At 35.5% G+C, this 18,836-nt stretch overlaps 1 protein-coding gene across 5 annotated transcripts; it reads right to left on the reverse strand.

The window, feature by feature from the left end:
• Positions 1–475: 475 nt before the first annotated feature.
• Positions 476–18,593, reverse strand: LOC137624535 (uncharacterized). Of its 5 annotated transcripts, none has more exons than XM_068355411.1 (9): positions 18,500–18,593; positions 5,419–5,656; positions 4,855–4,917; positions 4,435–4,545; positions 3,440–3,583; positions 2,683–3,118; positions 2,396–2,526; positions 1,743–1,802; positions 476–1,467 (listed from the first exon to the last, which is right to left on the reverse strand). In XM_068355411.1, the coding sequence occupies exons 1-9, from the start codon at positions 18,556–18,558 to the stop codon at positions 772–774; spliced, it is 1,938 nt and encodes a 645-aa protein (XP_068211512.1). In that variant the 5' UTR covers positions 18,559–18,593; the 3' UTR covers positions 476–771. The 5 variants fall into 5 exon arrangements, with proteins under 5 accessions (XP_068211512.1, XP_068211513.1, XP_068211511.1 ...); XM_068355412.1 differs by having other exon boundaries at positions 2,746–3,118; positions 5,413–5,656; XM_068355410.1 differs by having other exon boundaries at positions 476–1,464; positions 5,413–5,656.
• Positions 18,594–18,836: the final 243 nt, after the last annotated feature.

An 18,836-nucleotide genomic window follows, 5' to 3' on the forward strand; every position in this document is an offset into this window, starting at 1 on the left:
ACGATAGTTGAACGAAACACTTCCTGTATCTATATTACACTTTTGTTATACTGTTTGAGATTTTTTATCTATTACTATTAGTAATTTACTAAAAGATATTACCAAATGAAGCTTTAGTTAAACATTAAGAAGGGCTATTTGTAACCTTTCATTATTTTTGCATTACCTTGTACATTATTTTCTCAGCTATATAATTTTTTCAAGACCTAAAAATTCCGAAATTAAAACTGCGAAAATAAAACTTATTATATTACTTTATTCAAGCATAAAAGCTAAATATATAAAAAATGTACCAAAGATCAAAAGAATTTTAACCATATATACCTTATAGGCTGACTTAAATTTAATCTATGGCTGTATTCCTTGAAAGCTTCTACTAAATTGGAGGCTAGCTTCAAGAGTATTAAAAACAGGAGTAATATTGCCAAAAAACTGTCAACTAAAGAAATAGATGAAAATGTATTCAAACTAAAAACATTCTTTACTTTTATTAGTTAAAATAGTTTTTAATTGCACATCAAATATCCACCACATAAAACCACCAAAACATTGCTTTGCAAGTAATAGGGCATTATACAAAACTTACTGGCGAGAGTAAACAATATTTGCCAATTGTAGTATAGTATAACATCAAGTGCCAGCCACTTATATTCACATCTGAACACTATATTTCCCTCAAAACACTGGGTTTACATATGGGACTTAAAACTCTGGGATTTTTTTTATGTACAACTTTACCAGAGCCATTTAGAAAATTATGATATCAGAATTTTATTTAATCCCTTCTCCGTCGAAGCTTTCGTTGAAAGAATCTGGAACAAATGTCACCTTGTCGCAGAGCCTCCTCTTGAGCTTGGCGTCTAGTTTGAAGAATATCTCCAATTCATGTTTCACTGGCATTTTCATGGCATTGCAACGCCTTATTCTACTAGCACATTTGTTGACGATTGTCTGGTTTTTCTTATCTTTCATGACGTACCATGGGCCACCCGGTTGCATAAATTTGTAAGGCACCCAATTTGGGTTAACGTCCTTGTCACTTGATCTGCAGATCACAAATCTACTTGTGCATCTGTCTCTGCTTTGATAAATTTCTACAGCATAAGCAGTGTAGTGTTCAGTGAGCAAGAAGTACAGCAAGAGACTATCAAAGTCAAGTTCAGCACTGACATGGCTATCCCTATCAATGTCATTCCTATCCTGTAGGCTTTTACTAGCCTTAAACCACATTCCATCCATCATGGAGAGGCTAGTATCTCTTCCTTCGTCCACTGGTTTCATAAAGTCTTCAATTTTTACTTTACCACAGCCGTTTCTTTTAACCAAGTGAGACAACACACTTGCTTCATAGTAATCATCTTCACAACAAATGAGGCTGTACCAGCTATCAGGAATCCACATTGTGACACCTTCCGAAAAGTTCTCTACCAACCGTTTATCTCCATTTAAGGCGACTGGATGCTGCTTCTGTGTACAAAGTATAAATATATAACTGTTAAGATTAACAAAGTCACAACCTTATAAAAGAGAATAATCAATTTAAAAAAAATTCCGTGCTTGTATTTAGAGTTCAACCTTATATTTGGTACAAATTTTAGACATTTACAGAGTTAAAAAATTCCACAAAATTACAAACTTTGCTGGCATTAAAACATTTTTTGGTGGAATTGTAATATCAGAAACGAAAAGATTTTAACTAAAGTTCCAAAGTTTTTACACTTCGATTTTATACATACACTCACCTTCAGGCCATTTTCTTGCAATGCTCTACAAGATATAATCTGGGTCAAAGGTCCTTTGCGCTGTGAAAATAAAAAAGTTAGCATTTTATTTTAAAACTTCAAAAATGTTGCACAAAATCCAGTTTAGAAAAAGTTAAAAGAAATTAATCTAGTTTAAGAATAAAGGTATAAGGCAATGTTAAAGAACTTAATCTAGATTTGGAATAAAGGTATAAGGCAATGTTAAAGAACTTAATCTAGATTTGGAATAAAGGTATAAGGTAAGGATTAAGACTTCTAATGAAACTTATGACAATAGGCATTTCTGCACATACTGTGACAACTGCAATTATGAAATTATTGAAGGTTATTTATTGAATTTATTTTGTCACCACCACTAAAAAAGTTGAATGCATTAGTAATGCTGAAACCAGTACCATTGTCTCTTTAAAACTGTTCAAAGCTGTAACACCTCATGGAGATGTTAAACGTGGTATTCAAATTCTGATTAAAATAGTTTAGACATTACACCTCAGAACTATTAGCACTTTTGAACTGTTGAGTAGAATCTTCATCCTTGTTTACAACAATCTAATACTTTACCTACTATTAGTTCAGAATTAAGTTTAGATTAGCGTAATTTTAATTTTAGAGACCTCGTGACCCTTGCCCACCTTGGTATCCAACAACACAGATAAAGCCTCATTCATTGCTTTATTTTCATCTCTTGATAAAAGCCTTAAAGCTTCTTCAATTGGAGTCCGTCCTAACTTATTCGTTCGGCATTTTATTCCTTCGGGGTCTCCTGGAAGAAGGGTTTCATTACTGAATGTGTAAACATTCGCCAAGTTACCACAGGTCAAATTTCCTCATTACAGAAAAAATACCAAAATTATACCTTCAATCATCAATGTGAAAAGAACTAAGGTAATGAGACAGGACTCTTAATAATGTAACCTACCTTCTGGTATATTTCCTATGTAGTATCCAGACAGGTTTTTATTATCAAGTAACTTATATTTACCACTATGGTCTGTAAATTCCTCCTCTTTGCGCTTGGGTCCCTTTTCAGCAGCTCTTTTACTACAACAGACTTCATTTGCAGCTTCAGAATTCTTAAACTTATTTTCTGCATCTGTTTCAATATAGTTTCCAGAAATATCTTCATCACTGCTGCCATTTCTCGAACATACACCATTTGAACTGCCATTTATAGAAAGTCCTTTAGTTCTATTTCCATTTCTGAAACTTTCTCCAGTGGTATTACGCTGTCTAGTAAATCTTCCATTGGGATTGCCTATTCTAGTCAACTTTTCAGTTGCACAGGCATTTCTAGCAAATAATGTCTTATCGCTATTCTTGGAAACCTCTTCAGTTTCGCTACCTGTATCAGTTTCCTGGAACAGTTTTTGATTTTACTTAAAATTCTATAAAATACTAATGGTTATTTAGTCTTAATAATGGTTATAGATTTCTAAATATTTCCTAAAGATAGTTTGGATTCGACTACAATATTACAGGACAGTTTAAAAAAAAAAATAGAGGAAAGATGCCCAAGTTCTTACTTATTAACAAAATTACTAGAATCCAAAATACCATTAAATCAGTTTCATCTCATTTTAAATGGTTAAATTGAACTATTTTCAAAGCGAAGTCTATCACACCTTCCCCCTTAGCCATCCACAAACTACTAGCTCTCGAGTGTATATGAAACTAACCTCAGAGTTTAGTATCTCATGAAATCCCAATACTACTTTCCGAAACTCCTGTTCCAGTTCCATTGCTTGCTCGTTTAACATAGTTGTCGCATCGATCTCATTTCCTACGAAGGCACAGTGTACTGCTCTTTCTACAGTATATTCCTATAAAAAAATTTTATAAGTTTAAGTCTGTGGTAACTTACAACCCTACGAAATATTTGATTTGGTTCTAGGTACATATCAGAAAAAACTCTACTATAATTACCATTATTATTAGCTAAGCTGCAACCCTAGTTGGAAAACCAGGATGCTCTAAGCTCCAGGGATCCAGCAGGGAATAGCCCCAAGGAAAAAAACCCAATGAGGAAAGGAAACAAAGAAATAAACTACAAGAAAAGCAATGAACAAATAAAATAAAGATCAGTAACAACATTAAAAGAATTTTCATATAGTGTATAAAGTAAACATTAAAAAAACAGGAGGGGAAATAAGAATAGAGTGCCTGAATGTACCTTCAAGCAAGAGAAGGTACTGTATGCACCTGGGTTATAGCAGTAGTTAATACCAGTGGGAAAGTGAGCTCCATAATGAATGTGAAAACTGAAAAACTTCTATAGCAGTAGTTAATACCAGTGGGAAAGTGAGCTCCATAATGAATGTGAAAAGTAAAAAACTTATATAGCAGTAGTTAATACCAGTGGGAAAGTGAGCTCCATAATGAATGTGAAAACTGAAAAACTTCTATAGTAGTAGTTAATACCAGTGGGAAAGTAGCTCCATAATGAATGTGAAAACTGAAACTTTTATAGCAGTAGTTAATACCAGTGAGAAAGTGAGCTCCATAATGAATGTGAAAAGTAAAAAACTTATATAGCAGTAGTTAATACCAGTGGGAAAGTGAGCTCCATAATGAATGTGAAAACTGAAAAACTTATAAAAGCTTATTAATAGCCTGTTCTTGACCCTTATCAATAAGACTAAGATTTGTAACAAAGTTCTGCTGAATAACTTACCATTTCATTCAGTTTTTCTTGAATGTCTTTTTGAGAAGCCTTCATTAACGTCCCTGGAACACCAACTGCATAGCGTCTTGCATTTTCAATAACTTCCCTGATATTGCTTTCCTAATAACAGATCATTAAAGCAGTGATGAAAGGAAAATGTTTATCTGCAAATTCAAACTTGGTCACATTTAACATTTTGCCTAGAAATTTTAACCAAACAAGTATTCTGCATAATCTTAATTTTATGCCAAATATAGAACAATCAAGTACAAAAGAGTTGTGTATAACCTATGTTGCCTTCTAAACCTTAGCTATTCAGGCCAACATCACAGAGCCATAGAATGCAAAATTATAACTTTTCAGGCCAACCTACACTTCCATCTAACTGCAAAAATAACAAACCAGTTTCAAGTACTTAAATATAATTACCTGGATACCTAGCAATTCCTGAAGTTTCTCCTTGAATGGGCCATCCACTACTTGAGTTCCATCCTGGAAATTTAGAAATAGGACAAGCTTTTAAATACCATAAAGAAACCAAAAATCTTTATAAACTGTTTATCCACGACTTGTCAAAGTACTTGTATCTTAGTAAAATTAAAATTTTGTGATGACCTTAATGAACTAAGTGCTAGTGATCAAGATAAAACAGATAATGATCAAGATACAGGTTGGTTAAAAAATTTCAAATTCAAATTATATACCAACTTTATAATTAACTTATTGATAGTGACTTGGATACAGGTGTGTGTTTGTATATACAGTGTATATATTACATAATATATATATATATATATATATATATAATATATATATATATATATATATGTATATATATATATGTATATATATATAATTATATGTATATTTACATATGCATTTATATACACATTCATACATATGTACATATATATACATACACACAAGGCTAGTAAAACCACCTTAAAGCTGATCACTAACCGAATTAAAAAATGCACCAGTACTTACTTCCACTTCCTCTTCCACTTCCTCTTGACCCTCACTACTTTTTGAAATCCATATCTTCTTGAACTCTTCCAAATCATTTTCTTGTGGCTCTAAAAATTGTGGAAGTTTGGGCAACTTCAAAGGCTTTGTTATCTGTTTCTGCATTTTGCTTCCCTCAAATGCATCTTTTACAAAGGAATCCGTGGCAATGCTTAGACCTTTTAACATTTTACCTAGTGTTATGTAGGATATACTCAGCTGACACCTTAGGGAAAAAAATTATTTAGAAGGTTAATTGGTTAATACTTAATAGTAACAGTCATGCATTTTACTTTTATGCACTTTTAATGATTGACCATTTATATTGGAAATCAGTAGTTTTAGAAATATAAACCCAGTTCTTCGCAACACCCATGGTAATAGAAGCACTGTGGGAAGCTTCAGTTTTGAGATGAATGAAACTGGAAAAGCAGCTATGAACTCAAATTAACCTAATTCAAAGTTCCATGTCAATCTGGCCTAGAAAGCTGCTGTACTTAGAAAACTTCTAATAAACCAACTATGTATGTGTACTTAAATACAGCCTATTTTCCTTCCTTTTAAGAGGATCAGGAATTCCACATTTACCATTTGATTATTCACTGGTTGCATCCCAGTATTTCACTTTTCCCCACACCTGAAAAGCATTCTCACTGTGATTCCCCATTATTGTAATGGTTCCTTCTATACTTAAAACAAAATATCCAATCGCAGTGGTCAGAATTGTTCGAAATATAGGAATAGTAGTGTTTACAATATAGGAAAACTTTGTGTTTACAACCTCTGTACAGTTCATGGGTACTGAAAACCTTCATTGACATGAGAAGGTCAGCAAGTGCAGCTAGCTCACAGCATTACCGCGTTATTTCACATGTACAGACCAAGGCAGAATAGCAGGGTTGATTAAACTGAAATAAGGATTCTTGCAATTAAACACTTAAAATATTAAAGAGGGATAGTGCCGTTAGTGACATGGCACTGTACCAAATGTATTACTTAAACATTATGTTTATGGATAGGATTTATGATTTTGGGCCATGACGCCCGACTAGGTCTGGGTTGACATTCAGCACCCAATTGTAACTGTGGGGTTGGGGGACAGGAACCATCACTTGCGACAGTATTTAGTAAAATTCAAAGATTGGACAAGATTAAGTTAAGTTAGTGGGAACAGAGGTATAAGTATAGAAGGCTAAAAATTTAGAGCAGCTAAGAGCTAAAAAGACAACTTATAACCCTCAAGTAATGCTTACAGTGGACTGCCTGAAATTTACTTCAAGGTACTAACATTCAGCAGGGGTTACTTACCCGAGAGTCTTGGCAGTTTCCTTTCGGCCCCTAGCTGGGTAAAAAACTTTTGTGTTGCCCTACTTTTTTACAGACATCTTTCTATTGAAACTTATTTGGTGCATTACACAAGCATTGTTAACCCATTTCTCTTATCTTTTAGAGCCAGGTTGCCATTGTATTCGGAGTAGTCTTCCGATTTAAACTTTTTGCCAATCACCTACCTTCATTACATCAGATTATCTTCATTTTTACACAGTTCTTTCGTGTTTCTTTTGGTAAAGGGTTTCTGTACTCCAGTTGCTAACATTCCAAACATACTGTCATCTCAATTTGTTTTAAATATGAAGCTACTGGTAAGTTATGTAGGCATGGGTAAAGTTCTTGAATGAGGAAAAAGCACTATTTAGAGAACATTTTCAAAGACTACAAACCAATGCCTTGTTCCTACCATTTCCAACTACAAAGGCACTTTTTTTCTTATACAAGACAAATTTTGACCTCTGGAAATAGTCTCTGTCAATCACTTCCTCTGCCACAGCAGAGACCATTTGACTGTAGTGGATAATCTTTGATTCAAACCACTAAACAAGAAAATATTTTTTAAGGTATGCTTGTCCCTAAATACGGTATTTTAAGTTTTGTAATGTGGGGAACTAGTAAGATTACAGTTTCAACCAACACTGGATTTTGGATGGAAAAATCTCATTACACAATTAGCTTTGAATGAAGGCTTTATTTTTCTCGCAAATGAGTAGCTATAGAAGTACAGGATGCCCTTAAGTACAACAATGGGGTTCCAAAGTTGATATTTTTGCTTTCTATCCATTATTCATTTGATCACTTGGTTCAAATGGTCTGCCATGGATAGCTTCACCCAACTCAATATTTTCCTTCCTTTTCTGGCAAGTGATAGGCTAAGAGCAATTTCCGCCCACAGGAGTATTTTTCTATTCATGAGATTCATATGAACAAATATGAATAAATACAATATATTGTTGTACTCACATTAAAAATTCCCAAAGCTGCAAAAAGTAAACAATCAGGTTTCTGCTTTACTGTACCCAGTAAGTCTCAATCATCAGGCATTTTTATTTTTAACCCACATTGCATTTCAAAATCCCAATGAGAGCAACACTCACAAGATGCCGTTAAGATGTCCTCTGGAATTGTTTAGTTGCTGGGATGACCTCATTCATTGGTAAATAAGTACGTAATCATTCATTTCGTAATGAATCATTAATTTCCTAAAGATTTGAGCAGGTTTCATATTCACCTCAAGAAATTATTGTAAGTTCAAAAATAAAATGTTGGTTGGAACTAATAATCTATCAGGTTCAAATGTTGGTTGAAACTAATAATCTATCAGGGAACCTTGGTATAGTCCTATTGCAGCAAAGTTTGTACCCCGGAGAAATACTGGGCTTCAGGCATTTAAATGAATCAAAAATTACAAATGGTTTCCAACATGTAATGCTTAGGTAAATTGAAAAAATCTCTTATGAGGTAATCGTTAATTTGTGATAAACGTTGCATGTAAGAATGATTCGGTAAGAAGTGCGACGAGAAGATATGAACGTGTAGATTATTTTTCCTGGTCCTATCACACGGGAACCCTACGCACTACAGGACCTACAAGATTAGTTTATCGTAGGCCTACACATTTAGGTATTTTGTGCATCACACAGCATTCAGCAGGGGTTATTGCTACGTCAATACTAGCTCAGTGATGTTAGTTTTCATTTAACCCCATATTCAACTATAACTTGCACCTCAATGCTGAACAAAATCCCAGCTCCACTGACAAGGCTAAGATTCCATGTTCTAAATGCAATCTTGTCCTGTATTGTACGATATGGCCTTTTTACCCACAATGCAACACTAAGAAATAATCTGAAAAAGGTCTTGTTAAAGGAGAGTTACTATGTCAAGGGACTTCAAACAATCAAGAAGGGCTAATGCAAAAAAGCTCGTGTTAATTTTAATGTTACATTGAATATAATGAGCCTGGAGTTGGAGTTACAGAGTGAAGACATGTTTCTGTGGAGCTCTGTTGAACACTCACCAAGGGCTGAGTTTTAGCTTGTGTTTCTTATGAAATAATTCAATGAAAAAATTGGTTTATTTCATGGAGAATAATGTGAAGTAAAAAGTACATCATGGCTGATTGCCTGAGCTGTCCCCAATGTGGATATATGGAGGGAGACTTATAAGTGGATAGGATGTGTATGTAATAGGTACTATCATGAGATGTTTAAATGACAAACATCAGTAATAAAGATGTAATAAATGAATTTGCTATGTCCACACTGATTAGATGAAGCCAAAAAATGCCAAGATAAATATATTAAAATTGGAGGAGGCACTGAGAATGAAGGACTTTGCTTTGAATGGTCAAGATGTCAGAATTACTGAACTGGAAAACAAAGTTGTGCAACTTAGCGCACACAGCAGAATTCCACCCAGACCACTGACCTCACTGAGAAAGTTGATTATCTAGCAATGAATATGGAATCAATCAAGGTAACACTTTAGACACTGATTGACCCAAAACCATAGAAAATGACATATGCTGACAAAGGAAAATAATCTACAGGTAAATAAATAAACTAATGCAATAATTAGAATTACCGACAGAAAAAAATGACATATGCTGACAAAGGAAAATAATCTACAGGTAAATAAATAAACTAATGCAATAATTAGAATTACCGACAGAAAAAAAATAGGTCAAACGTGCACTTAGAAATATTCCGATTCGTTATTAGAAGTAAACTTCAAATGGAAATAATGTAAACTTTGCTGACAAGATCAGACTAAGCAGCAAACAAGATTCAGGCAATGGTTCCCGACAGACTAGAAAAATTGGAACATTAAAACCAAAAATAATAATGAGCAATGTATAAAATGAAGTAGTGAATGCTTTAAAAGAAATCCTGGACCAAATCCCAAACATTGAGAAGGTAAGTCTGGTATTCAAGAAAAGGGTAAATTTTTAGTTTCAGCCAAATTTGGAAAAATGCAATAAAAATATATTTGTTGCATCAGAAATAGTGTGGTTTCAATGAATTTAACGTTTATTTTGACTGCAAACCGACCGATTTAGAGATTTACTATGTATACCCTAGTTCATCCCACCAATTATGGGGGACACCCTTTGGGAACCGGGGTTTTGGGTGGGGGAAGGGGGGGGAGGGTGTTGGGGCATTGAATGATATTTGCAATAAATGAATAATTAATGTTCCAGCACCCCTCCCCCATACCCCTAACTAGGCCTACCGGGGGGAGGGGGGTAGGGCCCCCCAGCGACCCCCCCTTAAAGCCACAGTAATTTTCAGGGCACCACAGAACCTAACAAACCCACCTAACCTAACCTAGGGGCCTTGTACCCCTACCGGGGGGGGCTTCGCCCCCCTTGCGACCCCCCCTTAAGGCCACAGTAATTTTCAGGGCACCACAGAACCTAACAAACCCACCTAACCTAACCTAGGGGCCCTGTACCCCTACCGGGGGGGCTTCGCCCCCCCTGCGACCCCCCCTTATGGCCACAGTAATTTTCAAGGCACCACAGAACCTAACAAACCCACCTAACCTAACGGCCCTGTACCCCTACCGGGGGGGCTTCGCCCCCCCTGCGACCCCCCCTTAAGGCCACAGTAATTTTCAGGGCACCACAGAACCTAACAAACCCACCTAACCTAACCTAGGGGCCCTGTACCCCTACCGGGGGGGGGGCTTCGCCCCCCCTGCGACCCCCCCTTTAACCAGGGGTAAATTTGAATATATATATTTTGTTAAATCACTTCTTACCTTAAACGGAAGATGACGATGAAGATGTGGAAGGTTGTGGATGACCCTCTTCTGAATCATCAAGTACTGGAATACGTTCAGCCTCTGATTGGGGAGGATACAATTTACTGGCTGCAATAAAAAAATGATGGAGCAGCTCCTCCTCAGGGTATTTATGTATAAAAATGAACCGGGACAAATACTGCCTGAAATATTCGCAACGGTTACCAGGGCGTTGTATCCACTCCTTCAGCTCCCGCCAAAGCCGTTCAATATTTTGTGTATGGGTTTCGGGGTTCGAAGGATCCACAAAATTCTTGGAATGATTTACACTGCGGTGATCGTAACCCAGAGAGCCCAGAGAATTGTAAGACCGCCACTTATCACTCACAATAATGCTGCCCTGTTTAATGTATTTCTGAACTAAAGGGATGAGGGTAGCTGCATCACGCTTTTGCGGTAAAGGGTCAATTAAAGGAACAATAAATGTTTTTTTGGACTCCCTCTCAATACCTCCGAACACCCATATATCACTCAGAGGCCTTCCACGGTCAAACTTCCGTTTACCAAAATGAGATTCGTCAATCTCCACTATTACACCATCACCACCAATAGGCTCTTGGTTATCAAAACAAAATTCAGTTACTTCTGAACAGAAGCTTCTCCAGTCTACACTAGTAGAAGAAGATATACCAAGGCCCTTTATAACGAAATGGTGGTCCCAACACTTATGCAACCAATGGTTGACAAATAAAATTAATTTCCACGGGGGAAGGTGGGACCCGTGCAGAAAAGTTCCCTTAAAATCACTGACAGTAATTACACAAACGTCTTTTTCGCGTTTTAGCTATTTTTACAGATTTGGTATAATACCACACGTCTATCCTCACGAAAATGTAAAGCCGAATCACATTTACCACACTGGACACTTAAAGGTAATACGGAATGCTCCCTTAGAAAACGATTCACTACTTCAGGAGTTCCATTATAATTCCCATGAAATCTGCCGATCACATCAAAATAGGAATAACGACATATTTCACACAACCGTACCGGAGGATCCATGACAGTCAAGTGACGTGTGATGAAAATATAGAAACCGGAACTTTTGAAAACCGAAAACAAACGACAATCACGGGTTTCTCCCATAATGAAATAGGGAAAAAAACAAAATACTACCGTTTACAATGTTATATTGCACGAAAAACAGATCCTTGAAACAAGACTGAGAGACCAATGAATCGTCCAATAATAACCCTTGAAAAGAACCCAGTAGTATTTAGATTGGAGGAGCGACATTAGTGGGAGGAGCAAATGCGCATTCAAGCAAATATTGTCACATTGCGCAATGGGGAGGAGCCAAGTAAGATGAAAACAGATATACAAACTAACAAGAGCTACCTTGCGTGCCCATGGAAAGATATACACTAAACTTAGAAAAAGTCAAGACCTTCAATTCCTGAAATATTTTTTTTCTCTGTAAGTATGCATTAGCGACAATAATGTATTGAGAAGAAGTGTTTTGTTATCACGTGCTTTACTAGGAAAATATATTAATATAATACATTTCCCAATTTGGTTGAATCCAAAACTTTACCAAGAAAAGTGCTACAGGCAGTACTATCCCCTATTGGTTTTAAAGTGATCCTGAAGTTCGGAAGGTTATTCATGATGGTGACAAAGTTATGTTGTGATAAAAGGCATTAAACTACGGGAGAGAATAACTCCTGTATTGATCGATCTACATTGGTTACCTGTTAAGGCTAGAATTGAATTTGAGACTTTCTTGTTGACCCACAAAGCACTTGCAAGTGATAAGCTTAAATATCTTCGCGATTGCTTGGTCCCCTACCCTGAAGCTACCAGCACCGCTGTAAGAGTTACACATGCTGATGACCCACAGACTATTCGAAATTAGTGCGAATCATTCAATAGGAGGAAGAACGTTCAGTTATGCTGCACCAAGACTCTTCAACGACCTTCCACTATGTGAAGAATAGCAAAAATGTGGCAGCTTTCAAGAAAAACCTGAAGACTTATCTTTTTAGAAAGTGTTATAATAGTGACCTGAAAACTATTAAGCCTGAATACAAATGCTAGCGAAATAACTGATAAGATACAGAGCAAAATATTAACTGGAAAGAAATTTTTTCACACACCAAGGCCCGCCTGAACAGACCTTTAGTGTGACGGAGGGCGAGAAATAAACCCGTAAAAGAATATACGTTGACAGGTACCACGCGATCACCTGCTACTACTGTTAGAGTTATGGACATTTTGAAAAAGATTGCAAGTTTAAGACTGATAAAGTCAGCGAGAAATTCAGGAAAATATTCCTCCCCAGAATAATTTGCAACAGTCAAAAGTGCATAAACTGTATTATGTTAAACCAAATGACCACATACTGAATTCAAGAAACTGCTAAGCTTATGATTTTAAATTGAGAAGACCAGCGGAAAATACTCATGGATACTAAAGATGTCAAACTGTGGCTCTAAATATACAATCTGTTTGTAATAAAACTATTCAAATTTGAGAATTGATGAGCTAGAATTATTTGGCCATACTGGCATTATCTGAAACATGCCTAAATAACTGACAAGGCTTAGGTCACTGAAATGCAAAAAATGAGAAAAAAGTACCAGAGGGGTACAGTGACCAGGAACTATCAAATAATTTTCTAGTGTTCTTTAAAGAAAAAATTAACTCATTTGAAAATATTCAACGATCAGATTAATGCTACACCAGATACACAAAATTAACGAGATTCAACAATGAGATCATCAGGATTCTCAAGAACGAAGAAAACTGTGCGATCGATCCAATGCCAATATCTGAAGTAACTGGAGAAACACAGTTTAGCCGATATATTTATGAGAATAGCAAATGCAAGCACTGATTAAGGCCAGAAATGACTAACATCCTGTTAGAAAAAACAAAAAGAAAATTCTACAACGGCGAATGTAAAAAAACCAATAATATGAAGGACTTTCACAAAAACCTAGACGATTTGATGGGATTAAAGAAAACATATGTCTTGCCTGACAATGTTTGTGCAGAGATATTTGCTATATTCTTCAATGAAAAAATTTATAAAATCTATAGAGGTTTCCCCCAAAATCACTTGGAAGGACAGTTAGTTATGCCAGTGAAGGAGGGAAAGAAGTTGATAAAATTTAAGGAAATAAATATGTGCGACTTGTTAAAGGTTATGAGAGAGATGAAGAATACATTGTGGAAACGACCCTTTCCCAAACAGTTCAATAAGTGAAGCTTCAAACAAGCAAGTTGTATATAATATTTACCTGAACATAATTAACCTAAGTATATCACAATCCTGTTTTCCTAGCTGTGAAAAAACTGCGTTGATCAAACCAATTTACAAAGGAAAAGGTGATGTAAAAGAGTTAAATTCATATAAGCCCATTTCAAATTTATCCTACATGTCGAAGCTTATTGAAAAAGTCTAAGTGAGCAACTATGGGCGCATATTGACGAGTTAGAGGTATTCCCGGAAAATCAATCTGCCTACAGAGCTAATTCTACAGAAACTACCTTATGCTCAATAATGAATGATATGATAGGTCTTCTTGATGAGGGAAAGTGTGGAATTTTGATTATGTTACATACTAGTGCTGCTTTTGACATAGTTGTGCACGAGTACTTACTTGAAGACTTAAAAGTCTATTGGAGTGACTGAGGAAGCACTGAAATTTTTGCGAAGTTACTTAATGAATAGGAAGACTAATTTAGAAGTTTCTGGAAACCGATCCAGTGAGAATTCTTATGAAGGGTGTACCACAGGGTTGTGTTCTGGGCCTTATCTTGTTTAACATATATACTATCGAGCTATCACACATCTTGAAAAAAAACAAAGTGGGCTTTAAACTATATGCAGATGATACTCTGTTTTACCTTTCAATTTCAACACTACAAGATACAGAAGAAAATTGATGAGATAATGACTGAAATAAAAACATGGATGCAGAGGAAAAAGCTCAAATTAAATGATAAAACAATGTATTTTTTGGCACAAAGGTGGCTTTGAAGAATTACCAGTTAATTCAAAGTATAAAAATTGGTGATGCTGATGTTGGGATTGTGCCTGTTGTAAAAAATTTGGGTGTACTGATAGATTGTAATTTGTCAATGAGGGACCAAATTGTGAACAGTGAAAGTGTGTAACTATCACCTGAGAAACAGCATTTATTAGAACATATGTAACAGAGGGCAGTACAAAAATTGTAGTGACGAGTCACGTAATATCAAGGCTTGATTATTGCAATTCTCTGTACTACAAATTGCCCAATACACTACTAAATAAGCTTCAAAATGTGTAAAACCAGGCGGCTAGACTGATAAAAGGCATTAAACTACGGGAGAGAATAACTCCTGCTTTGATCGATCTACATTGGTTACCTGTTAAGGCTAGAATTGAATTTAAGATTTGCTTGTTGACCCACAAAGCACCTACAAGTGATAAGCCTAAATATCTTCGTGATTGCTTGGTCCCCTACCCTGAAGCTACCAGCGCCGCTGTAAGAGTTAGACATGCTGATGACCCACAGACTATTTGAAATTAGTGTGAATCATGCAATAGGAGGAAGAACGTTCAGTTATGCTGCACCGAGACTCTTCAACGACCTTCCACTCTATGTGAAGAATAGCAAAAATGTGGCAGCTCTCCAGAAAAACCCTTTAAACTTATCTATTTAGAAAGTATTATAATAGTGACCTGAAAACTATTAAGCCTGAATACAAATGCTAGCGAAATAGCTGATAAGATGCAGAGCAAAATATTAACTGGAAAAAATTAATTTTTCACACACCAAGGCCCGCCTGAACAGACTTTTAGTGTCTGACGGAGGGCGAGAAATGAACCCGTAAAAGCAGCAGCAGCTTCCCAAATTTGAGAAAATTGCTTAGTCACCAGTTCTGTAAAGGGCTCTGGAGTATAAGGAATTAAACTCATAGACCTACTTTGAATCTATCCTATCTGTTCAAAAGTGCTAGAATACGTAATTCTTTAATATCTAGTCAAGTCATTTAGAGGAATTAGAAGCTCTGCCAGATAACCAGTCTGCTTATAGAAAATTATACTTAATGGAGAACCATCTGTTCTGTTGTAAATGATATGCTGGAAATGATTGATGAAAATAAATGTGGTATTTTGATATTACTCAATTTTAGTGCTGCTTTTGATACAGGTGTGTATGGATTACTGCTAAATGATCTACTGTCCATCAGTATTGAAGATCAAACTTTCCTACTATGTGCATATTGGAAACTTCTTAGTCTTATGAACCTTTAAACAAAAGGGTACCTCAAGAGGAATGTACCGAGCTCCAACTTATTCTGTATCTATACTATTGGTCTGTCTAAAATAATTTAAATGCATGGTGTGAAGTAAAACTATTTGCCGAGGCCACGCAAATTTACTTGTGCTTAAATGATTGAAAACTTTAAACAGAATTTTTGGTAGCATTAGGTAACGGATGACAAACAGCTAAAATTAAATGAAAATAAAGAGAGTATGGTGGTGGGAAAGAAATACAGTAAGAAACTTATGCGGTATTCAAACAAATAACTGTTCCAATATCTATTAAAGTTCATGATCTAGGCGTATCTCACTAATCTTTCAATGGCCAAATTAATGTAAAAACTGCTGGTTATCCTCTCAAACATTACTTCCATAAAACGTACCTGGATGAATATTCAGCCAAGATATTTTAAAAATTTATTACCAGGATTGACTACTGTAACTACAATTTACCAAAAGTACAAGAAATTACAAAACATAATAAACAGGAGCAAGATTGATAAAAGGTGTCCCACCTCAAAAAAGGATCACTACTATACTACTCGATTCACACTGGCTGCCTATTATAGCAAGAATGGAGCTTAAAATGTACAATAACCCACCAAGCTATCAGAATCGGTCGTCCAAAATATCCAAGAATTGCTACATATTGTGCAGCCAACTATTCATGTTGACACGAGAATGGTTACAGATTGTTTCAAACTATTGGAACCTAGATATATGTCTACTGTAGGCTCTAGAACCTTTGGATATGCGGCTGAGACTATACTATAAGCTCCCACGAGACATCCGAATGATAGAAGATATTAAGGCTTTCGAGAGGAAGCTGAAGACTTTCTTATTCCGTGAGTGCTTCGAAAGTTATAACATTAAGCAAGCAATACGCAATGTGAAATTTTTGATGTTTTCGAACGAACATAAATGTCTGGAGGTCTAGTAGAGAGTAGGGTTCTGTTGTACAGGACCAGAAAAGCAGCCCATAAGTAAGCAACCCGTAACCAATATAATACTGAAATCAATGTAGCTTTCAGTTTTCCGAATAAATGTGAATTCAAGTAGGCATAAGGACGGAATTTTTCTCAAACTGTTTACCGTATATCACTATCTGATCCCATTAATCGTACAAAGCTCTGCTGCATGATAACTCATCTTTGTTTCAACGCAAATATAAATGTCAAGCACAGGACTATAAAGTTGTCAAAACAGTAAATTTACAGAAAAACACTGGGCAGAATTTCTAAGAAAAAAAAAAAAAACACACTAAAATTAAGTGCTTTCAACGAATTTGACCTTTATTTCCACTGCAAATAAGCCGTTCTACATTTATGGACCCCCACCCCCTTCCCAACGGACAGGTAGGAACCAGGGATTTTGGGTGTGCGAAAACAGAACAAAAGGGGATTAATTATTTGAGATTTGTAAAATGGTACAGAACTACAAACCCACCTAACCTAACCTAGTAGTTCCCAGGTCACAACCCTTATCTGGAGGGCATGCTTTTGAAGTTTAAGCCAGGATCCCCATATTTTGTGCAATTTTTCGTAGATATATTGTCCACAAGAGAATAATGTATAGAGAAAAAAAAAAGTTTTACCTTTATTTATCGATTTACCATTAAATTTTCCCTACCCAAAAATGGCTCCCACTGGGGTCCCCCCATTACCCTGGAATATATTAGGGTATATCTTATTAAATATTCCATTTGCAAGGGAAATACAGGTCATTCTCGAAGAAAACTGAAGTTTTTCAATATATATCCCAATTTTACATAAGTAAAGTTTAACCAGTATTTTATACTGATACCGTTAAAACAATATAACATTTAATTAAAAACATTTAAGTACTTGTAACAATAGGAAAATCAGCAAATCTGTCAATCAATGCCAAGTTACCATAACCACGCAGAGTAGGCCAAGTCACAAGGTCACCCACCATTACTGTTAAAGTTTGCTCTCTCAATACCTCGTTTAACAGTAATAACTTTCTCTCATATTTCAGCGATCGTTCGCCTTATTTTATATTCCCCATTTCATTTACTGGGCTGAATAAACCACATTAAGGAAAAACCATATTTGCTTTTTATCATGAATGCCATCCATCAAACACTAAAAACTTTAAAGGTTATCAAACTGCCCCTTAAGTTTCTACTTTATAGTTATCCATATCGTTCCAAACAAATACAAAACTAAAAGTAATTAGTCAAGGAGAGTATAAAGCTGCTACTTAAGAGCTATCGGGAAATACAGAACTATCACATCTTAAATTAACCATTCACCAAAAATATAATCCACTCACCAAAACTATAATTTAGACCTTGGAAACCCTGTAACCGTTCTCTTAACGAACACCTATGGTATTTGAGGAGAATATTTTAAAATGTGTTTTAAAAGTTGAAAAGTATTCCAGATAAGGTTATTATTTAAAAGTATCCACGCTAGGGAATTCCAACCCTTCGTAATTAAACGAAGATAATTAAAAATAAAACGTTGAACGCTGACGAATAACCAACTAATCAAGGTTAAACACAACTTACAAGTTTGGCTACAAACTTCACAAAGTCAGATTAATATTACGTAAAAGTTTTAAGATGTAATCCCTTATTAATTACAAAATTAAAATACATCACACCCGACGAAAACACTCAATACCTCACAAAACTAAATTGTAAGATACTTCTCTCGAGTCTTTACAATTTTAACAATGCAGCGTATCTTCTTTCTTCTGTTTTTCATAAACACTAGAACCGTAAATGGTAAAGTGGCTTTCACAGAAGGGAAACCGAATCAAGGACCATCAAATGATGTAAGGCTGACAGTGAAGTTTTATAATCCCTGAAGTGTATTTCATGTCAGAAATTTATGTCTATTAATAAAAGAGTGCCAAAATTATTATTATTATTATTATTATTATTATTATTATTATTATTATTATTATTGTTGTTGTTGTTGTTGTTGTTGTTGTTGTCTGTTCTTGGTGGTGGCGTAGCACTAAAAAATCCACAACTCTATTG

Source organism: Palaemon carinicauda, chromosome 31 (genome assembly GCF_036898095.1).
Source record: "Palaemon carinicauda isolate YSFRI2023 chromosome 31, ASM3689809v2, whole genome shotgun sequence".
Classification (NCBI taxonomy): Eukaryota; Metazoa; Arthropoda; class Malacostraca; order Decapoda; family Palaemonidae; genus Palaemon; species Palaemon carinicauda.

Coding starts and splice junctions, on each gene's coding strand:
- LOC137624535 (XM_068355409.1), bottom strand. CDS start 18,558: ATGAAAAACAGAAGAAAGAAGATACGCTGCATTGTTAAAATTGTAAAG. Junction 4,918..5,412: donor AAGTGGAAGAGGAAGTGGAA/GTAAGTACTGGT, acceptor CTAAATTTCCAG/GATGGAACTCAAGTAGTGGA. Junction 1,803..2,395: donor CTGTGTTGTTGGATACCAAG/GTGGGCAAGGGT, acceptor TTATTTTCACAG/CGCAAAGGACCTTTGACCCA.